Genomic DNA, 25,940 nt, shown 5'->3' with positions numbered 1-25,940 from the left:
AAATTCTTATATTTTTCAAAAAATATTAACTGGACTGCCCAGAAAACGATTGCAATCGATTTCTACTGTCTAAATCAATGTGAAATGCGTATTCATTTAACATCTGTCCATTGTTTGTGCAAAAATATGAAAGGCAATGAAAATGGATTGCTTTTTAGCAGAAACACCCTTTAGCCTCAGTGGGGGCTCCAAATTGACAGATTTTCCTATAAATTTTAAAATGCGAAATAGGCTTTGGGTGACTTCAGCCGCCCCCTGAGGGGGTAGGCTTCGAAGTGCCATCACTTCGTTATATGTAGCAGAAAGAGATAGAAAAATTATTCTTTTTTCTTATCCAAGTGGTTTTAAGACAATGAAAGTGATTTGCTATATATTTAATAAATGTCCATTGTTTGTGCAAAAATATGATTGATTTTCATGAAAAATCCAAGATGGCCGACAAAAATGGGGTCCCCTGTGCCTTCTATACAGGATAATGACCCGGCAGCAACACATTTTCTTCACCACTGATATCATGCCAACATGTTGGGACCATCAAACCTTATGTACCCGATCAGCTTAATAAACTCCCCCAGCCCCCGGACTATTAAGTCCTGCTCCCAAACGTTCAAAATCCATGTCATTTTCATCGTACTCTCTAGATTTGTTGAGGAATATATTCTGAAGAAGTTAAGACATTTAAACTGTGGGGTCCATGTGCTCGATTTCAAATTATAAGTGTCCAAAGTATTGCGAGTTGACTTGAAACAGCCCAAAATGCGCCGAAAACAAGCAAAAGTCTGTTAATACCGTCTAAAATGCGAATGGTTCCGTAGTCTTGCTCCAAAACATTGAAAATCCATGTAATTTTCATCATACTTTGCCCATAGATACTTTAGCACCTGAATATTTCAAATATGTAAAAATTAACATGGGTTCATGTGCTTGATTTTTCGCTATAGAGCTTCAAAGTTAACCCAAAATGGATGATGTTCTTAAGAATTGTGCATCCAAAAGAATTTGGCATTTTTAGACCTCACGAGATCACAACAATGAGTTTAAAGCCCTATTACTCAGTCAAAATCCATTAAATAATATTGTATCCGTAAGATGGATAATCTATCTATATATATTGCTGTCAATCGTTTGCTCATTTAAGTCTAACAACACTCTCAGTTCTTAGAAATCGCGGGAAAGATACTCAGCCTCAAAAATTTCAAATTTAAGAACAAACTTGAGAAGTAAAAGAATTGCTGCACTTTATTCAAAACCCATGTCATTTTCACCAAATTTTGCAAAATTGTATAGGAAGGTATACCTAAGAGGTGCAAACATTAAAAAATATGGGTTCATGTGCTTGTTTTCAAACTATCAACACTCTTATTTGAGCAAATTTGCTTCTTAAAACACCCAAAGAGGCGCCAAAGGCTTTGTATCTATGTGAGGAAAAATTCCGAACCACTTTTCCATTTAATCAAACTCGGCGTCATATTCATCATACTTTGCAGCACCACACAGAAATTATTTTGAAATTGTAGAGGAATAAAAAAAATGTTCCATGGAATAATTCCAGTTTATTAGCTTCATAAAATAACACAGGGGAGCGTTTCATGAAAAGACTTGTCGGACGTTTTATCCGACAAGTCCTGTTTTATCCCACAGTTACCATAGTAACAGTCCCTCTCAGCCAATCAGAATCAAGGGAAGTTGTCAGATCTGACAACTTGTCGGACAAAAATGTTGATGAAACACTCCCCAGATCTGCAGTTATTGCAGATAGGGAGAAAAATCAGCTCACATTACCTACAGCTGATTAAATCACCAGTTCATCCATTGTGACGTCAGCGCGCAGAGTGTAAAATATGCGCAGATCATGATGCGCACAAATATAACTGTGGAACGTCCTTTAAGTTAGACATATACCGTGTTTACACTTAATCGGCATTTAAATCGGCTCGCGGTTTCTGAACCGGCAATTTGCACCACCAAAGTAGTAGGTTCTGAACCGCGAGCCGATGCAGAATCGGCTTTTTTACTACGTGTAAACAGAAAGCCGATTCTGCACCGGCAATTTGTGCGCATTTCAATTACTTTACCATTGTGACGTAATTGTAAGCGCACTGATCCAGCGTTGTCTTTGTTATGACGTATATTGTAGGTATGAGTATAATTTCAGGTTTTTGCATCGGCGGTTTTTGCATCGGCGGTTTTTGCATCGGCGTTGTTACAGCTCGCGGTTCTGAACCGCGAGCTGTAACAACGTGTAAACGCAATCCAAATGCCGATTCTGCATCGGCATTTGGTTCAGAACCAATTGCCGATTAAGTGTAAACACGGTAATTATTGTTCATTTTGATGATTTTGTGTACCAAACGAAAATGCCGTATTTCTTTCCTTCACACTGTAATTCTTTTTTTTTCGATGCACCGATTTTGCAAAATCTGCATCGGCGCTCGATAACATCGATCAAACACCGATTTTAAAATCGATTCGACTCAGCAAAAAATTAAAACCACAGATGGAAACATCTGTTGTGATGAAAAAAAGAATAAGTGAAAAAATTGAGAAATTTTACAGTAGATTTTATGATAAAGTAGAGTGCGTGTGTTCGGATAACCTCTTTGATGAATTTTTTCAATGATTACCTATATTGGCTGAGACATCCCGAGAACTTTGTGAAGGGTTAATAAGTAACAAAGAATGTCTAGAAATTTTAAAAGAATTGAAACATAAAAATTCACCTGGAAATGACGGTCTTTCTTCGGAGTTCTATTATGATACCTTTTGGCCGGATATTGGAGATTTAGTTAAAGATGCCCTAAATGAGGCATATTGGTCCGGGGAATTAGCTTCGTCGCAAAAAAAAGCAGTTATTACGTTAATCGCTATAAAGATGGGAAAGATCCTCTTTTACTGAAAAATTATAGACCTATATCCCTTCTTAACGTGGATAAAAAAATGTAACAAATATTTTGGCTAAGCGAATCAAGAAAATACTTAATGAAATCGTTGTGGGGGGTCAGGTGGGTTACATACAAGGTAGAAGTATTGGTGAGGCCATTCGTACTATAGATGATGTTATTTTTCATACATTCCATTTCAATATACCTGGTTTTTGTTAGCTATAGATTTTGAGAAGGCCTTTGACTCGTTATCACATTATTTTCTTCAAAAGGCTCTGACGGCTTTTGGTTTTGGTACATCCTTTCAGAGATGGGTCAAAGTCTTGTATACTGACACTCTCTAAGTTGCGTTTTAAATGAAGGAAATTCCACCGTTTTTTTTTTTAATAAAAGGGGGGGGGGTGAGGCAAGGGGATCCTCTTAGTCCTTACCTTTTTATTTTGTGTATTAAAGTAATGGCTCTTGAATCACGAAAAGTTAATCTGATTGAAGGAATTAAATTTGGAGATAAAGAAATTAAATTAGCATTTGATGCATATGATATGACAGTTTTGCTCGTAATGTAAAATCAGTTGATAGACTAAAAGTTCTATTTGTAGATTTTGAAAAACTTTCTGGATTAAAAATCAATAATGGCAAAACTAAAGTATTAAAGTTAGGTTCATGTCAGCATTTGGATTATGACTTCTCCTTCGGCGAGATCGTTGATTTTCTTAAGGTTTTAGGAGTATTTTTCACCCTAGATGAACATAAGAAAGAAGATCTAAATTACAAAGAAATCTTAGGCAAAATTAAAACACTCTTGAACTTTTGGAAGCTAAGGGATATAACGCTTATGGGGAAGATTCAACTATTGAAGGTGCATATATATTCTAAAGTCCTCTATCGAGCGTCTCTTACTCCTGTTCCTAAGTGGATTTATGAATCATTAATTGGATGAATTAACTTTTGATTTCTTATGGAAAGGTAAGAAAGACAAAATTAATAGGAATACAATGTTTTTGGACTATAAGCAAGGGGGGTTAAAGATGTTAAACTTCCCTGTGCAGGTAAAGGCACAGCGAATAATGTGGATTAAAAGACTTTTAAAGAAAGATGAAGATATGAAATGGAAACAGTACTTTAATTTTTCCACTTAACATTTGGGTGGAGGTTTGATATTTTCATGTGACTATATATACCAGGTTTATTGAAAGTAACAGCTTCCAAATTTTACATGGACTTATTAGAAGAGTGGGTAAATACTGTATAAGACATATTAGAAGTACAGAGTTTGGGAAAGTGGTGATTTTTAATAATAAGCTTATTCGATATAAAGGGAGTTGTATATTTGATAAGATTCAATACGATAAAGAGGTTTATAAATTGCATCATATTTTGGATAATAATGGTAAACTAAAATGTGATGGGCATTTTCTTAATTTGAATTTAGATGCAAATGATGTTGAAAAGATCAAGCAAATTTATGCCTGTTTACCCGTTAGTTGGAAGAACAATTTCGAAATAAATGCAAAGCATAACTCTGGAATCGATTTCAATTTGGGTAAGAAAACAACTTATTTAATGTTTTTAAATCAAAAGAAATATACGAACAGCTGTTGAATAAAAATGAAATTAAACCTTCTATTTTCGACAGAATTAGAACGAATTATGATCTTACCAATAAGGAAATAGAAAGTATATTTTTAAGACTAAGATATTGCACACTGAATAGTCGATTAAGGGAGTTTCAGTATAAACTCTTGCATAATTATAATATATAACCACCACCTTTTCCGTTTTGGTCTTGTTTCGACCAATTTATGCTCATTTTGTTAAAAGGAAGAAGAAACGTATGAACATCTTATTTATACTTGTGAATTTTCAAAATCACTTTGGGATCTGTGTGCAAGAAGTTTAAATTTTGAAATAAATAAATTTAGTTGGCAGGAAATTCTTTTCGGGAAGCATGAGAAAAGTAAGTGTAAATATCAATTAATTAATCATGTCTTGATTTTATTTAAATATCTCATTTACAAAAACCGAGAACTAAAAAACCCTCCTTCATTGAATGAAATGAAAAATAGTATTAAGGGGATCAAAGAGAAGAAAAGAAATTAGCAACAAAGAGGGGGACTCTTACAATCCATTTCTCTAATGGGAAAACTTAAATATTAGACCATTTATTGGAGCCCAGAGCCAGTTCTCCACCGGATAGGGGATGGGTTGTTTTAGGGAGGGTCGGGGGGGGGGGGGTAGGGTCCAGGGCTGAGTTTGTTTTTTAGACTGAATTTATTTGAGTGAAGAGGCCGAGGCGATTGTTTTTTTTTTAATATGCTGATGGCTTCAATTCGTTTCGGTTTTATTAATGATTTATTTTTGTGTATTTGGAAAATCTTTTTTTGTTTGGTTTTTATTTGACACTGGAAAAATTTCAATATGTTGAATTTATTGTAGAAGTTTATTCTTAATGCATATTATTATCATCAATGTTATTTATAATTATGTATCGGAAGATGTCTGACATTGTGTTTTATTGTAACATTCAAGAAAAAAAATTGTGTTAAATTTATGAGTTGTCAAGGTATTTATCAATTTGTAAAGACATCAAACTTCTATTTGTTATATATATTTTATTTTGTATATGAAATGAAGTTGTCAATAAAAAATACTTAATACAAAAAAAAAATAGAATGTACTTTTTCATGTTGGAATATCACAATTTTTTTGCTCGCGCCTTGCACTCGCATTTTTCGCTAGGAGATATGAATCCAATTTATGAGCCACTAAATGCAGTCCATAACTGGTTCTTTTTATGGTCGGTATATTACAAATTTCAGGTTGGGCTTCGAGCTTGCGTTAATTCCATAGTTAGATACACATCTTTTCATGATTACAAAATAAAATGCTCGGGATGTTTTAGATTTTATATCTTATAACTTGAAATGTCCAAATGTTTGAGATCGCGATTCGCGCTCGCAACATGCCCTTTTAACAATAATTATATAGCGCCATAATTAACCAAAAAGCAAGTTTTACAATTAACTTCAACTTTGAAAAAAAAATCCAAACCGCTCGCTCGATACGCTCACTCACGGAAAAAATAAATCCTAAATATATATAATAGAAATCACTTCAGAAAGGCTTCGCTCAACTTAATTACTATACAGCACACAACTGCTTTACGCAGATGACAATCTCGTGGTGAAAATATCCGTTTACACCAAAATGCCTATTTCGACATATATACATTGCCCCTTTCTGGTTTTGCCCCCCAAACGAAAATACGTTCTGACGCCAATGTGTGAATATTTTGTTAGATTATAATGAAATCTCGAATAGAGCCTACTAGTAAAACATGTTTTCTGTACAATCACTCACAAACAGGATTCCTTACCGATTTCTGCACATCTTACTCCTGCATCTTGATCATGTCCACAGTCTCCTGATAGGTATCCGACATGGTGACATGAAGCAAGGTTTGATTCAGATCCTGAACATTGTACTTCATCCAAAATGACGTTCCCCGTGCCTTCACCAAAGTGTGCCCCTGAGAAAAAGGCAGTGGCGTTTGTGTGATGTCCAAGGGTACGACAAACCACGTTCGCGTCTTCTAGATCCCAGTCATCATCACACACTGTACCCCAGCCACTTTGATAGTACACCTCAACTCTGCCCTCAAATGGTCCATTTCCACCTACCAAACGGGTCCTCAGAGGATCTACAATGGCATGTCAGTGAAAATGTATACGAATTAGTTAAATTTGAATTCCTTATGTTAAAGTTCGTGGATAGTAATGGTAAAGGGTAAAAATTCCAATATCCAAAGATATATCCCAGAATAATTATTCAAAAATCTGTAGCATTGAGGACATGCTTACGCATACAGCATTTGTAGAACCATGGAGGTCCATGGTAGAACAAATTAATCACTATAGCTTGTAAATATAATGTAAATGAAACAACTAGCAACGGAAAGAAATGCATAGAGCGTATTTACACAGTGTATAGAAAACTTTCGAACCAGCTGGCATGAAAGTGGATATTTGCATCACCCTTATAGGTGCTAATTTCCGTTTATTGCAGGCTTATTTTGTGCGGAGGTGATGAATACAGGTCAGAAATAGTCAAGATATTAAAGGGATAATTATACTGAATATTGTCTATCTCAAATTCTCAATATGCAGACGACACGGTAATTTTCTTGATGGTTCTGAAAAGTCGACGAGAGCGACCTTCAATGTTCTAGATTAATTGTTTAAATATCAGCTTTAAAAGTTGATAATGAAATTAAAAGTTTTGTGATTGGAGATAATAAAGACCTACAATATGTGATTATTTGAAAGTAAATTTGGTATAGATGTAGATGAAACTTGGGATTCTTGGCATACATTTCTTGGGATATATTTCCACATCTGTTTGACGAAATGGTATCTCTTAATCATTGTTGTAGCCTATCAAGAATTCAATAAATCAGTGGTCCAAGAGAAGTCGCATTGTATTAAGAAGAGTTAGTGCTTAAAAAAGTTAATTTTCCGAATCCACCAATATAAGCTATTAATGATCTTCACAGAAATCTTTTCAGGTTCATCTGGAAAGGTATTGTAAAGTTAATAGAAACCTAGAAGTAGGATGTGTAGGAGGCGGACAGATAAGATTTATTTCGTAATCAAACCCAAAGATAATAATGATATTTTGTCATTCTCTTTGAATGGCCAATAAATCCTTGATTATTTTCTAAACATTTATGCATGTATTGAATTTTGCTTTGTTAATCTAAGATTTCTACCTTTTATATGTTTAGCACGTTTAGATTAATAACACAGAGATCAAAATATCTTTGAAAAATAACTTTCAGACCAAATAAGTGCTCATTACTAGTATTTCCCTATGAATAAAAATAACGAACATGTTATCGATAAAGGTTGATTTAGTATCTGATTATTATTTCCCTGTTGGGTGCTTTGAAAAGATAAATCATGATTGGTCAAATGATAACAAATATGATATCGAAATGTGATTGAATAACTTTCTTTATACTTTTGTGATACATTTTTCCCTCCCACGTTTTGGTTCAATACGATGAGCTAAGCAAAACTAGTTTAGTCTAAATGTACTGAACATACATAAGAATATCGGCGAGTTGCTTAAAAACGAAACTTGTGTGTGTGTCCCCTACGCCCCAAGATTAAAAAAAATAATAATCAAACAAAATAAACCAAACCCGGTGAATGCTGATGCTAACTTCTCAACAGTATATAACATAAATGTCTTCTATCTAAAAATATTAATGATAATAACTCCTTACTCCTATTTACCCAGGGTAGCCACTCTCAGCTGTAAGTTGTTCTTCCAGCGGGCCCTGCATAACCTTAACACCTTATTAATACCCTTCTCCATTTTCAGACGTCGAGCGCCTGACAAGAAGACAAAATGTCCTATTTTTTAAAGTCTTTGGTATATGACTCGGCCGGGATCGAACCCACGACCTCCCGTTCATGACGCTCTCCGGTTTCGAAAATGGATGAAAAAAATCAGAAGATGAGAATTGGAATAGGAATTCATGAAGCGATGGCGATTTTTTTTCCCCACTTAAACCTGAAAACGCAGTCATGGCTTACTTCGGCGCAAATCAAAATATCAAAGAATACCAATTGATTATCCAAGCGTGAAGACATACCACATAAATATGGTATCAATTCAATTCAATTCAATTCAATTCATTTATTTCACTCGATAAAAATAACATATATACAGGTAAATAAGAAATACATAATGACAAGAACAAAACAAAGTAACAAAAATGATAATACAGTAAATAGTGTACGAAACAGGCTTCGAGTGTGGACTGGCATTAAAGATCTGTTGGATCTTAGAAGTTCCAGCCCAATAAAGAAAGAAAAAGAAGGGATACAAAATAGAACATACAAAGACAAAGTAATACAAGGGAAAAACACGTATTAATAAAGTTAAAATGAAGTGTATCAAATTATTTGGCAGAAGATACTCTTTCAGACCATATAATTATTATTATTACCTTTTTCATGACATGCTATATCCTAAAATACTGGATCTGTGAGTTGCCAAGACTAGTTTTTTTTTTTTATTCTTTTTTTTTACTCTCATGGTATATACAGGGTCTTTCTAAAAAAGAAAAAAATTTACCGACTTTCAGCTCTATCAAGAGCACATGCATGATTTATTCTTGTGATTTCTATTCTACATAACTGAGTAACTCATCAACTTTAATTTGACACCCTGCTTGCAGGGGCGGCAGAACCGGGGTACACCAGCTCCCCAAAATTCCCCTTGGAAATTTTTTTTTTTTTCAAAAAGGAATACCCTTTTTAAGTATAACATTAATACATTTTAGGTTAGAAAATCAAAATTTTGGGGGCTCGCGCTCGCATCTATTATTTATGTTATTAAGGTACTCGTTCTGTTCCTGGTTACAAAAAATGCTTAGAATGTCCAGATTTCAGTTTGAAATATCACATATTTTGAGCTCGCGCTTACATTAATTCTTTCGTTAGATGCACATCTTCTTCATGATTACAAAAACTGCTCGGAATGTTTAAATTTCATGTCTTATTACATGAAATGTCCAAAAGTTTGAGCTCGCGATTCGCGCTCACAACATCTTGCGAGGATGCCCTTTTAACAATATAATTAGCGCCAAAATAGACTAAAAGCGACTTTTATAACTTCAGATATGAACATTTTTTTCCAAGCCGCTCGCTCGCTACGATCGCTCGCGGAAAAATAAAAGCCTAAATATATTATCTCATCAATCAGAAATCACTTCAAAATGGCTTTGCTCGACTTAATTACTTCACAACTACTTCTCGCAGATGATATTCTCAGAGTGAAAATATACAAAATGCTCATTTTTAAATGTCAGTGCCCTTATTTGGCTTTGCATCCCCCAACGAAAATACATTCCGCCGCCCCTGCCTGCTTGCGTCACAATTATCACGGGCCACGCGGAGTTATGGTCCTTTGAAGGCTTGGGTACAAAACCCACTTTTTCCAAGTTATGGATTTTAAAGTACATGCACGAAACCAACCAAGTTGTTGTAAGGTTTTCATGGTTTTGGTTTCATCAGAGTTTTTTCCCTTCAAATTTCAGTGAAATGCTGTCCCTCTGTTAACTTTTTGTGAGTGACTGGCATTTATATACATCATATCAACTGCCTACACTGTTAGAAAATTTCTACATAAAAAAACAAAAATTCCTGCAGCGGAGTCTCGAGAACACCTGTAATCTTACTGCACTGCATATCTTACACGCATTTGTGTAAAATCACGGAAAATTGGTATTTGGTGTATGTAACCTTACAAATTTATTGTAATAAAACTGTTTCCCCCTGTATTAAAACAGACATGTTCTGTAAAATTGTCAGAAGAAATATAGAAAATCTTTCCTGTTATAACAATGTACCGAATGATTTGATTATTTTTTTCTGTAAAATCTGGTTTTTTTTCTTCTGTAAAATCTTCTGTTTTTTCTAACAGTATACCTTTAATCTCTGTTGAACACGTCATTCTTCCCTACCTTTTGCACCAACACCTTCGACGTTTTCACAATACCTCCCATGCAGTGCTCACTGCGTGTCTTGGATTGCTCTTCGATGCGGGGTTGTGACGAAGAACATTTATCTCATGCTAAACATGTGCCTGTAAGTCACCAGGGATAGACAGCTAATATAGACACCATTAAACTTTTACTCGCAAAAAAGTCAGCAGAATGGATGACATTTCTTTGACATTTTGTAGGGAAAAACTCTGATGAAACCAAATCCTTACAACAAAGTGGATTTCGTGCATGTGCAATATAACCCCAAACTTAAGTACCCGGGATAAATTATGTGTTCTTGATATAGCTGACCTTTAAACTTCGGTTACCCTATTTTTAGAACAACCTTTTAGAAACATCATGTACAGTCCATACAGTGCGTCCCTCAAAAAGTGAAACCCGTTTTCAGAGACAGAATTTACAATTATTAAATATGTTTTTACTGTAACTTTGATACTAATGGTAAGAGTGGAATCTCATCTTTAATTTGAGACCAACAGCTTAGCAAATCGTTCAAACATGGCAGATAACAATAGGCCTACTTATCTTTCGTGTATTTAGTGGTTATTATGACCCAAAACTTGAAAATATGACATATTTCCATTTTTCACATGTTACGTTTCCCCCGCTAATATTATTTCCGCACTTCACAACTCTTTCCGATTGCTTACTCAAGCTCTTATCATTAAGGGGAACTTTACCCTTCAAATAAGTTGGTTCTAATAAAAGCAGAAAAAGGTGGGGAAAATATTTGTGAAGGTTTGATAAAAATCCATCTAAGAATAAGCGAGTTATGAATTCTTAAAGTTTTTAATATGTGACGTCATATGCGAGCATTTCCTCCATATATCATAAATAAAAAATTTAAAAAAAGAAATCATTTTTTTATGGTAAATGATGTTTTTTTTTTTTTTTTTTTTTTTTTTTTTTGTCTCGCGCGCCTGCATAGCAGAGAGAGATAGACGCCGCTTTTTTCAACGGCAAAGGCGGCGTCGTCAACATTGAAAAAAACTTAACATAAGGATAAGTTTTTTTAAAAATTTCATCATAAAGGACCAAGTTCATGAAACTTGGACATAAGGATAAACAAGTATTAATTTACACCCTGCTTGAGTTTGAGGTCACATGACCAAGGTCAAAGGGTCATTTAGAGTCAATGAACTTAGACCATGTTGGGGGAATCAACATTAAAATCTTAACCGAAGGTTAAGGTTTTATAAATGTCATCATAACTTAAAAAGTATAGGTGTCTAGGCTCATGAAACTTGGACATAGGGGTAATCAAGTATTGCTGATTATCCTGAATATCAGGTGACATGACCAAGGTCAAAGAATATTAAGGTCAATAAGTTTTATCATGTTGGGGGAATTTGTTGATTTCCATCATAACTTTGAAAGTTAATGGATCTAGTTCAGGAAACATGGACATAAAGAGTAATCAAGTATTACTGAACATCATGACAGAGTTCCAGGTCGAATGTCATTTACGGTCAATGAACTTAGATTATGTTGGGGGTATCAAAACGGAATCTTAACCAAGGTTAAATTTGTGAAATGTCTTAAATTTGAAAGTATATGGATCTAGTTCATGAAACTTGGACAGACATGTAAGAGTAAACAATTAAGTATCAGTGAACATCCTGCGTGAGCTTCAGGTCACATGACCGAGGACAATGAAATTTGGCCGTGTTGGGGGTATTTGTTGAATTACCATCACAACTTTGACAATTAATGGATCTAGTTCATGAAATGTAGACAGAAGTGTAATTAAGTATCACTGGTCGTCTTGCAAAATCGCATAATGCAGGCGAGACTGCCAGAGGCGTTCCACTTGTTTTCTTTATTGAAGGAGTATAAAAAGATATGTCTGATGATTTATTAAGCGCACAAATAAATCATATTATCAAAAGGCATATGGAAGAGCTGCTCGTCACAAAATAAAAACTTTAGATATTCATAACTCCGTTATTCTTTGACAGATCTTTATCAAACCATCGCGATTATTTCTCTAATTTTATTTATCGTCGGGGTGAAGTTGGTGAACTTCCCTCTTAAAGAAGAATGAAACCCTGGGAACAACACAGCTTATGTGAAACAGGAAAGAAATTCAAAGAAATAAATCAATTAAATTTTAGTAACTTTTAACAAATAGGCCTAATAAGAAATTTTTGAGCATTTGAATATTGACATCACTGCTGATGTGGACATCCTCCCATTGACAATTCGACCAACATTTTATGTCAAAATTTTACAACTCCCCAATTACTTAACTTAATTTTTTATTTAAATTGCCAATTTTATCAAGTCTAGCCATAGATCAAATGATTTTCTTTTATTGGGAGGGCATGTTATAGGGGTTTCGTATCATGGACGATCATTAAATGAGCTAAATATATAAACTGGGTTCCAAAAGAAACTTATCAAACTTCACAAGTGCACTATATACACAAATTCCACTCAGTCAAAATGAACAAAATTTTGACACAGACTAGCTTCAATAATCTTTAGTGAGCAAATGTCAATAATTAAGAGATTGGTTTAATAACAAAGAGGCTGTAGCCCCTCAAATCAATTGGTTCCGGAATCCAAAGTCACAAAATGGCATAATTGTAACTATAAAATTAATGCGAGCGCGAGCAGAAACAAAATTGAGATTTCAGACCTAAAAACGGGACATTCTATTAATGTTCTGTAAATCAAGAAAATGATTGGGTAATTGAATATCTTCATACATTAATAATGTGAGCGCGAAGCGCAAGCAGATTTTTTTTTTATATTCTGATCTGAAACTTGATAATTTAAGCAATTTTAAAAGGGTACTCCAGACTGAATATGGTTTAAACAGATAAAGACAAAAATCAGACGAACAAAACAAAGAAGATTTGATCAAAATCGGACATAGAATATCAAAGTTATTGCATTTTAAATATCTGCATTATTCCTGTGAAACAGTTTTAGGCATATCTTCATGAATATTCAATGAGCAAACTGATGACGTCATATCCCCACTTGTTCTTTTATATTTTATAATATAAACTTAGGTATATTCAATAGTTTCCCTTCAAGAATAAAAACTATTGACTTGACAACTGATTTAGTGCATTAGATATTCTTTGCTGCAACTTACTTCATTACAAGGGAGACATATTATCATTCACACTTGTATGAAAAAATAACAATTTTAATTCTTTGTAGTAACATAAGAAAAGGTTAGTGGGGATGTGAGATCATCAACTCACCTATTATATATTCATGAAGACGTGCATATCACTGTTTACACAAGATATTGCTAAACTTCCAAAATTAAATAATATAATTATTTGTGATCAGATTTTGATAAAATTTATTTAGATATAAATATTTTCAACCCGGAATACCCCTTTAAATAAAAAAAGCTGTGTATCTAAATAAACATGCGTGCGCATGTTTAGATTTAGAATCTGGGCATTCTAAATACAGTTTTTTAATTATGAAAATCAATAATACGAGTGCGAAGCGCGAGCAGAAAATATTTTTGATATTCCGATCTGAAAAAGGGTGAATTTAAACACTATTCCAAGCACCGTGTAGGAAAATTCTAAAGTGAGGGGGGGGGGGGGTTCTACAAAATGTTAATTTTCATTTCATTGATTCTGTAATTTATCACACCTATATCAGATTTCCAGGATGTGCTGCCTATGGAAAATAACACACGCAGCACCCCATGGAAATTTTTGGGGATGATTCAGGGGGTTGACGCAGTGGATGCCATTGTTATTAGTAAAGGGAAATTTTCATAGTAACATCGCTTCAGTGAAACATAGCACAATGGATTGTTCGACAATATTAGGCCTATAATTAAATTACAATATTACAATTAATGTGTTTTGGATCCTTTAAAGGTCAAGTCCATTCCAGTAAAATTTTGATCTGAATAAATAGAGAAAAATCAAACGAGTATATCGCTGAAAATTTCATCAAAATCGGATGTAAAATAAGAAAGTTATGACATTTTAAGTTTTGCTTATTTTTTACAAAACAGTGATATTCACAACTCAGTGACATGCAAATGAGACAGACGATGATCTCCCTCACTCACTATTTCCTTTGTTATTTATTGTTTGAATTATACAATATTTCTTTTTTTTACAGATTTGACAATAAGGACCAACTTGATTGAACCATAGAGTATTAAACAATGCTAATTCCACATGTTCAGGGAGGAATTAATCATTGTTTCACTTGGCAATGAGGAGAAAATTAGAATATTTCATATAATAAAATACAAAAGAAATAGTGAGTGGATGACGTCATCAGTCTCCTCATTTGCATACCGACCAAGATGTGCATATAACTGTTTTGTGAAACTAAGCGAAACTTTAAAATGTCATAACTTTCTTATTTTACATCCGATTTTGATGAAATTTTCAATGTAATGTTTGTGGGGTTTTTTTCTTTTTATTCAAATAAACTTTTTGTTGGGGTGGACTTGTCCTTTATAATTAATAATGACTAATTTATGCAGTAAATTATCGGAGCCAATTGCAAGGAAAAACGAACCATTTTTGTAAAAAAGAGCGGAAAAGAAGCCCAGTTGAAAGCTTCTTTAACAAAATGGCGCCGGATTTAAGACACATATTATAATCATTGACATAGATAAAATGAAAAAAAAAACATACTTTTCAAAAAGAAAAAAAAAGTTCCCTTTTTATAAATCAATTTCATGCTTGTTCTTCTTTAGGCAAGGTTATATAAAAAAATAATAATTCGATAGTGTCCAATATTTCCAAACCATCCTGCATGTCCTGAAATAATTTCACGGTATGTGTTGATAAGAGTTGATTAAATGTTTTTGTACTTAGATTGCAAAAATGTAGGCCTACTGTTAACATAAAAATCATACCTTATATTCATTCCTTTTGTGCTATATACAACGCTTGCATGTATTCAAAATCATTCATCTTTATTATACACATTTCATAAAAATACTTATTTAATCTTATCTTCAAAGAAATTATTTTCCAACTTACCTTGAGCGAAGATGGATATAACTTTTATCAGCAAAACGAAGCAGCTGGTGTGGCCCTTCATCCTGTCATTGATAAAAATGAATTTGGTTCCGCAATCCGCAAGGCATTTATAAGAAGAAGTAAAATGTAATAAAAATCGTGAAGACAACAAAACAGGGAAGCGTTTCATGAAGGTTGTCAGCACTGACAAGTTGGCTTTCTCCGACAGTTACTATAGTAACAGTCAGAGCCAGTGCCTCACAGCCAATCAAAACCAAGGATTTCACTGAAATAGTCAGCACTCTCAACTTAAGTCAGTGGTGACAACTTTCATGAAACACCCCCAGTTCATTTGGAAAACTGCGCAAAGGTTGCATTATATAGCCATGAACACGGATATGCGCAGAACGTGTATTGGTCGACAAAAATAAGAAAAATGACATGCACCATATTTCTTTTTCTTTTTTGCTCTCCACCCATCCCCTCTATCTATCTATCTCTCTCCTTCTTTATGTCTCTTTCTCTCTGTAATCATTGAAAGTTTGAAACTAACTTGCTCATTATGATAGAGCAATTAATATTCCACAGATGAAGTTAATAGTCGACATTTCTTGATTTTGCTGTCCACACTGAGTATCTGACATCGGGTATTTCTTACAAGAATTAAGTAAGAGTATGTATTTTTGTGTGATATGCATCGGTGCTGTACTGCTGCTGAATTTATTTATTTAATCATTAATTTTTATCAGGGTTTTTTAGTCTACGAAATTTCATGAAATATGTAGGCTATGTTTATGAAAGACAATCCATGGGGATGGGGACGGCGTCTTGCTGTGAATTTATACATTTACAATAATGTAAACTTTTTTTTCATTTCAAATCAATTAAAATGAAAGGAATTAATTGAGTAATAAATAGAAGAAAGCGAGAAAGAAAGGAGGTACAACAGGGGGGAAATGAAAGTTATGCATTATGGCACAGGTTTGAAATATTTTATTCTTGTACAAGCGTTTGAATAGTAAGGTGAACGTAAACTATTCAAGACAAATCCACCAGCGTAGGCTATCTAAAACAGTTCTTAAAACATTCAAAATTCGATTAGGTAAATATTCAGCGTCTTGGCAGGTCTATTAGCGTATTTTCACAATCACATTTTCTACAATGCACTAATTCCTTTGAAAATGCAAGCCAAATCACAAATGGAATTTTTTGTCCAATGTTGGTGGACCGGAATAGCAGAACGTCCGAAGATTTGGACCTGACGAAAAATTACAAATACGTCGTTTGTCCAGAGTCCGGGGCTGCTGTTTTGATTCACCGATTTTCGACAAAGGCTGTTTTGTCATTGCAGTGCTTTTGATAATAGATTTTCTGCGTTATAGAAAGCGTCTAGCTGCGCATAGTGAGTGCGAAAATACACTGAACGGGGCTATATACACACACACACACACGCACACACACACACACACACACACATATATATATATATATATATATATATACACTCCACACTCTTGATCTCAAATATAATTATGAAGGAGACCCGAGACCCGTACACGTACATCGCCAAGCTTCCCGCCTTCAATCTTCCTCATGTTGTCCATTTCTCTCGATGCACTTCTGAGCTCGATGGAGCATTGCTGCCAGAGGCGTCGATCCTGGGGGGGGGGGGGGGGGCGATCGCCCCACTAATGAAAATATTGGGGGGCAAACATATCGTTTTGCCCCCCCCCCAATAATTCCGCATGTGCAACAAATAAAATAAGATTGTAATGTTACACAGAAATCAGCAAGCGAGATTGAGATACACAACTCGTTCTTTATCTAAAATCGTGCTCAAAATGTCCGATTTTCAGATTGGAATATAAAAAAAATCTAGCTCGCGCTTCGCGCTCGCATCATTTCTGTAGCAAAACCCATACTTTTCATGATTAAATAGGTGAATAGAATGTCCCTTTTTCAGTTCTAGACCTCAAAAGAACTCCCACTTCGATTTGCAATAATCTTTTGTTGGATATATATCTTGTTCTTTATTAAAAACGTCCATTAAACTCAATTTTTTCAGATCGAAATATCAAAATTTTCAGCTCGCGCTTCGCGCTCGCATCTATTGTTTTTTAGATACCCATCTTAACCATTAGTACCAAAAATGCTTAGAATATCAAGCTTTCAGGTCAGAATATTTTTAATGTGTTGGTGAGATACGTGTCTCTATCTCATGAGTCATATATATATAGGCATATATGTGTGTGAGTTTGTTTGTTTTGTGTGATCGAGTGCCTTTGGAAAGTTGATTCATGATTTTGCCCCCCCCCCCCAATCTGAAAAATGGATCGACGCCCCTGATTGCTGCCATGGCCCTGCGAAGTGTCGGCCTGTCTTCGTCTGGGGGTACCTGAAGTCAAGTGTACAGCAACCCACCTGCAGATCTGGATGACTTGCAGAAGCGTATCATCAGAGCAACATGTGGTGGCATGTGGTAGATTGAAGGCGAGAACTTTGTCCAGGTTGTGGCCAAAATGACAATGAAAAGGAACTTTTCAGTGAAGATAATTGACTGATTTACTGGTTCTCTCGTTTATTTTTCTTGATTAATAAACACATGGATAAATTTTACGCTCATTGCTTGAGTGAATGCTTTTGTCTCTATGGGTGCGTTTATCCGCCACTTTTTTACCCTAGAATCATGATTTGAATCATGATTCAAATCATGATTCTGCAGAATCACGATTGCGTTTAGTCGAAATTGAATATAATCATGATTAGAATCACAAACATGAAACACGAAAAAAGGGGCGTTTGGAAAGACGTTTCTGCAGAATCACGTACGAAAATGTTCGAATAAACGATATCGTGATTACAATCATGATTATATGACCTCACTGTTGTGTCGGGCTACTTTCGGTTTGACTCTTGCCAAGCTCAAGGCGCTCTATATGCTCATTGTATGTACATGACTATGTACTATGAATTCATTTCTAGTCATGTTCAAGTTCTGTGTTGGTCATCGCATCGTCCACTACTTTTCATTTTTTGGTCAGGTCTTCAACTTCAAGTTCTAGTAAATGAATTAACTGGACAGACAATGATCTCAGTTGTTGTTGAGTATACAGTATCAATATCAAATTGGATCTACGCTGAAATTCACTTCAGAACACCATTTTGGATAAACTAACAAGATGAATAGAAGCATATGGACCCTTTATGATAGAAGTAAACAAAATGAGGTGTAAGAAATGAGAACTTTCTTAACATAAAAATATCTGATTGACTCACCAGCACTGAGGTCCTCTTTGCGAAGGCAAAAATGTAGAAAATCAAGTGGCGATTAATTCATCGGGATCCTTTAATGCGATGTCCATAAACAAGATAAATGCGAATGAAGAACGATGTCGCGATGAAGAACGACCGCGTACGTGAGGCCTCAGCGAAACGCGTCGCGAATAGGGTAATCGTGACACGAGATGTTCTCCTAGAAATATTACACGCTGTCCACTTAATTGGATAACCCAAGCGATGAATATATATTTACATATGTCCAAAATCAAAAGGATGGAAAATGAAGAACTTGAAATCCTGATGATGAAAAATAAATCCAAAGTAAGAGCTATTTGTTGTGTTGCAAAGAAAAATGACTAGCAGAAATTGTACATGTCCTTACTAGGTGAAGACTTTCTACCGCGTGCGTTGGAGTGTAAAAATTAACCATGAGGTTGCTCTCAGCTTAAATCTGATTGGCTAGTCGTTGCTAAGTGAGAAAAACATCCGCTTAGAGATAGACAGGAGAATCAAGTTGAATAGGCTAACTGAGAGGTGCTCCATGAAAAGAATTAATTAAGTTGTATTAAATCAGCTGTCTTTGCATGATCAATGTAAAATAAAGTGATAAAGCTCTGATCATGTTGAAATCAGTGTTTGATGAAAAGAAAACCACTACAATACTCCCCTCCTAGATCAACGAACAAGAGTTAAGTTGATCGATACAAAGCATTGGTCCCATGATAATGTAAGATGTCCTTTCATCCATTGGAAAACTGGGCAAAACGAGCAGGAAAATGGACGCGGCGACCTGATCTGGTTGTCCGCACCGGTGGAGTAGAGGCAGTAGGAGTAGGTAGCGATGAAAATGATGCATGATGTTGAATTGAATTGTCCATGCTTGTAGTAGATGGCAGATGAGCAACCTTGAGACGATCAACGCTGACGGAATCATTCTTCCCTTTCACTTCCAAAATGAAAAACTTTGGCGTCCTACTAACAACTCTGTAAGGTCCATCATATTGCGGCTGAAGTGATGGCCGGACAGCATCACACCTGATAAATACATGCGAGCAATCTTGCAAATCAGGTGGAACATGCGATGTAGTAGTTTGAGAACGTGTTCGTGCAGGGTTGATGTCAATCATATAGTTGCGAAGGCGATGAACATAGTCGCCTGGGTTGGAGAAAGAGTCCGGAGTCGTTGGTGCCACCAGCTGACCTGGAACCTTCAGTGTAGTTCCATACACCAGTTCTGCTGGTGTACATCCGAGATCCTCTTTTACCGTTGTGCGTATGCCCAAAAGTGCGATAGGCAAAAACTCTTGCCATTTGCTGGGATCAGATTGCGCTCGAAGTGCTGCTTTGAGCTGACGATGGAATCTCTCCACAATACCATTGGCCGCAGGGTGATACGCAGTGGTGCGTGTACGAGAGCTCCCAAGAAGTGAAGTGAGTGCTTGGAAGAGTTGCGATTCAAACTGCCTACCTCTGTCCGTGGTGATGGTTGAGGGTGCGCCAAATCGGGAAATCCACCCATGCACAAGTGTCTTGGCGACAGTCTCTGCTGTAATGTCTGATATTGGGAAAGCATCGGCCCATCTTGTAAACCGATCAATACAGGTTAACATGTAACAATATCCATTTGACGAAGGCAATGGACCGACTAAGTCTACATGAATATGACTGAATCTGGCGTCTGGCGCAGTGTAGGTTCCAAGTGGTGCCTTGATATGTCGATGGACCTTAGAGCGCTGGCAAGATAAGCATGAACGAGCCCACGTACGTATGTCCTTGTTCATACTTGGCCAAACAAAACGTGAAGTAATCATTGCTTGGGTAGAGCGTACACCAGGATGTGACATATTATGCAACGCTTCAAATACCATGCGGCGGTGTTTCTTCGGGACGTAAGGTCTCTCGTGGTCTGTAGAGACATCGCACCAAATCATTCCGTCGCTTGAAGGCCGTGGTACTTGCTTTAATGTCAGTGAAGTTGATTTCTGTATCTCTTCCCATTCATCATCAATTTGGTCGGCTGCAATCTGATCAAAATCAACAGTAAATGATGTGTGGAGAGCATCCACATGCAGTCGAGACAAGGCATCAGCTACTGTGTTGTCTACACCGTGTACATGCTGTATGTCTGATGTAAACTGCGAGATATAGTCTAGCTGGCGGATTTCTCTTGGAGAGTGACGGTCAGGCTTCGATCGCAAAGCGTAGGTCAATGGCTTATGATCTGTGTAGACTGTGAACTCGCGTCCCTCTAGGAAATAGCGAAAATGGCGAATCGTGAGGTAAACAGCTAATAATTCCCTACCAAAAGTGCTGTATCTTATTTCGGTAGGTTTGAGTCGCTGTGAAAAGAACGCAATTGGCTTCCAAATACCATCAGCGTACTGTTGAAGGACGCCACCGACTGCTACATCTGATGCATCAACCATCAAGTTAGTTTGGAGATCTGTCGAAGGATGTACAAGCAAAGCAGCATTTGCAAGTTCCTCCTTCGCACGCTCAAATGCACTGATGCGCTCTTCCGTCCACTCAACTGCCTTGGTTGATCTCTTCGGCTGACCACGGAGCATGTCGGTAAGTGGTGCGAGGATAGCTGCTGCCTTGGGGATAAATCGTCGATAAAAATTGACAAGTCCTAGAAAACGACGGAGCTGTCGAATAGAAGAAGGACGAGCAAATTCGCGGATCTCCTCCACGCGCTTCTCGAGGGGTCGAATGCCATCTGCGCTGATGTGATGTCCCAAGAAGATGAGAGAGCTCACACCAAACACACACTTGGCAGGGTTGATCACTATACCATACTCGTGAAGGCGAGCAAAAAGAAGTCGGAGATGTTCCTTATGCTCTTCCTCTGTTGCACTAGCAACTAGCATGTCGTCGATGTACACAAAGACAAAAGGCAAGCCCCTGACCACTTCGTCCATCAAACGCTGGAAGGATTGGGCTGCATTTCGAAGTCCGAAAGGCATTCGCGTAAACTCGAAGAGTCCGAAGGGTGTGGTAATTGCCGTCTTCGGTATATCAGATGGTTCAACGGGTATCTGATGGTATGCCTTGATGAGATCTATCTTCGAAAAGATCTTCTTATCATTCAATGATGCTGTAAAGTCCTGGATATGTGGGACTGGGTAGCGATCTGGTACAGTTCGAGCGTTAAGAGCACGGTAATCCCCACATGGGCGCCAATCACCTGGTGTAGATTTGGGAACCATGTGGAGCGGGGATGCCCAATTGCTACTCGACGGTCTAACGATCCCCAGTTCCTGCATATGTTCGAACTCAGAACGTGCTATCGTCAGGCGATCAGCAGCTAAACGACGTGGACGTGCGGAACATGGAGGTCCTGTCGTTACAATGTGGTGCGTAACAGAATGTTTGACAGCTTTGGGGCGATAGTCAGGACGAGTGATGTCTGGGTACTCCTTTAAGATGGCGTTATACTCATCACTGCCTGTAGTCGATGAACGTGAAAACATAGGACTGACAGACTGCGTGTGAAGTGGAGCACGGATGCCGTCGATCGTGAGCTTTGTAGTGGAGTCAATAAGTTTTCGATGCCTAACATCTACAACCAGTCCAAATTCATCCAGGAAATCGGCTCCAATAATGGGTGTAGGAAGATCGGCAATCACGAAAACAAAACGAAAAGTCCTTCGAAGGCCTAAATCCAAAGTGATGGAGCGTTCACCATACGTACGAATGCGAGACTCGTTAACCGCTTCCAATGTGAACTCTGAATGTGTATGCCGTTGTCTGTCAACTGCAGATGGCGTGATTATGCTGACTTCCGCTCCAGTATCTACCAAAAATTGAGTACCACTGATCCGATCATGAATGTAGAACAAGCGACCATTCTTATTCTTAGCACCAGCACGAGTCGTCGCTCTTAATCCCGGCTGGCTCTGTCGTTTCCCTGAGCATGGGTGTTGGAAGAAGGCTGTTGAGAATCACTCGAAAACAAAGAAGCGTGATTAAAGTTACATGGCGGTGTACACTTGCGAGCTTCTGCGCCATGTTTCCAGTGATACCAACAGAGAGGACGCTTTTGACTGCTACTCCTGCTACGTTGTCTATTTGAATGAGTATTTGGACGTTGAGGGCGCCTATTTGGAGATCGACCACGTTCATGTTGAAGTTGCGTAGTCAATGACTGCACTTGAAATGTAAGTCTGTCTACTTGCTGTTGAAGTTGTGACAACTCTGAACTAGAAGTAGAAAACGAGGGCGAACTAACAGCAGAAACAGTACTTGTTGAACCAATATCAATGATTCTATCAGCCAAGTCTGCCAACTGTGTCACCTTCATGTCGTCGCGGCTTGACGCTAGAATTGTCTGGACATGATGTGGAAGTCGCTGCAAAAATAATTGTTTGAAGATTGTTTCATCAAGATGATCACTTCCAAGCAGTTGTTCCATTCTACGTAATAACTGGGAGGGTTTTCGATCCCCTAGTTCCTCTTGGGTAAGTAGCTGGTGGAGTCTTTTCTGCTCCGAGACTGATGTCCTGCGAATCAATTCTGCTTTGAGGTGCGAGTACGGTGTGTCCTTAGGAGGGTTCATTAAAATATCCCTGACTTCCTGTGCAATCTCAGGTTGAAGTGCAGACACAATGTACGCAAACTGAGTCTCCTCTGAAGTAATTCCCCTCGTCATGAACTGGGCTTGTACTTGAGCGAACCATACAGCGGGATCGTTCGGCCAGTATGGGGGAAGCTTTAAGGCGACTGCAGCGACATGCGATACCGCAGCAGCTGGATTAGCTGATTGTTGATTCATGATGAAAATTGTTGCGTCTCGAAAATCACGTCGGGGTCACCAATTGTAAGAAATGAGAACTTTCTTAACATAAAAATATCTGATTGACTCACCAGCACTGAGGTCCTCTTTGCGAAGGCAAAAATGTAGAAAATCAAGTGGCGATTAATTCATCGGGATCCTTTAATGCGATGTCCATAAACAAGATAAATGCGAATGAAGAACGATGTCGCGATGAAGAACGACCGCGTACGTGAGGCCTCAGCGAAACGCGTCGCGAATAGGGTAATCGTGACACGAGATGTTCTCCTAGAAATATTACACGCTGTCCACTTAATTGGATAACCCAAGCGATGAATATATATTTACATATGTCCAAAATCAAAAGGATGGAAAATGAAGAACTTGAAATCCTGATGATGAAAAATAAATCCAAAGTAAGAGCTATTTGTTGTGTTGCAAAGAAAAATGACTAGCAGAAATTGTACATGTCCTTACTAGGTGAAGACTTTCTACCGCGTGCGTTGGAGTGTAAAAATTAACCATGAGGTTGCTCTCAGCTTAAATCTGATTGGCTAGTCGTTGCTAAGTGAGAAAAACATCCGCTTAGAGATAGACAGGAGAATCAAGTTGAATAGGCTAACTGAGAGGTGCTCCATGAAAAGAATTAATTAAGTTGTATTAAATCAGCTGTCTTTGCATGATCAATGTAAAATAAAGTGATAAAGCTCTGATCATGTTGAAATCAGTGTTTGATGAAAAGAAAACCACTACAGAGGTATAGACTGAATTCTGATGGAAGCAAAAGAATTTTCGAGAGCCGAAACACGTGCGAAAAACTTCCTCTGTCAAACTGCGCACTAGTGATGCGCACTGGATTGGCCCAAATCTGAGGAGAAACAGCATTGGAATGAAGTTCGTCTAAACGCTGATTCTGTGATATTGTGATTCATGTTTGTGTTTTGAATCATGATTCAAATCATGATTCAAATCATGATTCTGGCTTGAGGTCGCATAAACGCAGCCTATTTCAGCAGGACTGGTAATCACCTGACTTGGCGCAAATGGGTTTTGACTCTTTTTCAAACAATGGCTGTTGTTGCACTCAACCATAACAACAACACTAAAACATATTTTACCAAGTGACAAAGGAATATTTACTCTATTTAAAAAATACTTAATTTAAAAAGTGTAACATATTTTCTGACTCGCAATGTATATATATATATATACATGTATAGTGTGTGTGTGTGATGGTGTAGGTGTACGCGAGCGCGAGTGTCTAGGGAGGAGAATGGAGGGACGAAAGTGCAAGTTATGAAGACTAAGATCATCATAATCCCCATCTCTGTAATCATATAAAGAGATTAAAAGATCATCGCACTCTACTGCTTCTACATCAAATTGAACTACTTTTCATCTCTTCAAAGAATTCTACTACATTGCTTCCATTGTTAATCTTTGTTTACAATCAGTCAATTCTCAATCCTATCATACCATCATCAACATTACAATCATCAATATGCACCATCACATTGACCATGACCTACATCAGCAGCACCATGGTCAGCATGTCTTTCACCACCATAAGCATTAGCATCATCACCATTCTTATCACCACAAGCATCAGATTAACCACCATCACTTCTAGCATCACCATTGACCACTATCATCACCTCCATGACCAGCACAACCACCACCGTTACCTCACTACCACCATCATCATGATTCATGAGCACCATCACCAATAACACCACCACAACCATCGTCCCAACCACCAATACTGCCATGATCATCACCATCACCTCCATCATCATCATCATCATGATCACCATCACTTCCACCATCAGGGCCATGTTGCAAAAAAGTTACCATGTTTGCCATCCAATGGTAACTTGCATGGAATCCTTGATTTTGATTGGCTGTTGATCAGCATTACCATGGTAGTTACCATCGGATGGCAAACTGACCATAATAGCAACTTTTATGCAATGGGGCCCATCACTATCATCACATCTCCATGACGACGACCACGACCACCACCCCCACCCCCACCATCACCACCACCACCACCATCACCACCACCATCATAATCATCATCACCATCATCATCATCATCACCATCATCACCATCATCATCCCCATCATCCTCCTCAACATCATTATCACCCTCTTCCTCATCACCACCACCACCATCATCATCATTCATATTCATCACCATCATCATTCATCATCACCATCATCATCACCCTCATCATCATCATCACCATAATCATCATCACCATAATCATCATCATCATTCATAATCATCACCATCATCATTCATAATCATCACCATCATCATTCACAATCATTATCGCCATCATCATCATCATCATCATCAATCATAATCATCACCCTCTCCCTCATGATGGCCTCATCACCATCATAATCATCATGAAAGTGAAATCAATATGACAATTATAGTTAGTCATCAAAATGTA

At 37.2% G+C, this 25,940-nt stretch overlaps 1 protein-coding gene across 1 annotated transcript; it reads right to left on the bottom strand.

Moving 5' to 3' along the window:
* Positions 1–22,587: 22,587 nt before the first annotated feature.
* Positions 22,588–23,478, bottom strand: LOC135156193 (uncharacterized). The gene has a single exon (XM_064107858.1). The coding sequence runs from the start codon at positions 23,476–23,478 to the stop codon at positions 22,588–22,590; it is 891 nt and encodes a 296-aa protein (XP_063963928.1).
* Positions 23,479–25,940: the final 2,462 nt, after the last annotated feature.

Source organism: Lytechinus pictus, chromosome 12, assembly GCF_037042905.1.
Source record: "Lytechinus pictus isolate F3 Inbred chromosome 12, Lp3.0, whole genome shotgun sequence".
Lineage (NCBI taxonomy): Eukaryota > Metazoa > Echinodermata > Echinoidea > Temnopleuroida > Toxopneustidae > Lytechinus > Lytechinus pictus.
Note: the sequence above shows the minus strand (reverse complement) of the source record. Positions and strands in the feature narration are given on the sequence as shown.

What these genes read in the sequence shown, in the direction of transcription:
- LOC135156193 (XM_064107858.1), bottom strand. Translation starts at nt 23,478, where the DNA reads ATGAATCAACAATCAGCTAATCCAGCTGCTGCGGTATCGCATGTCGCT.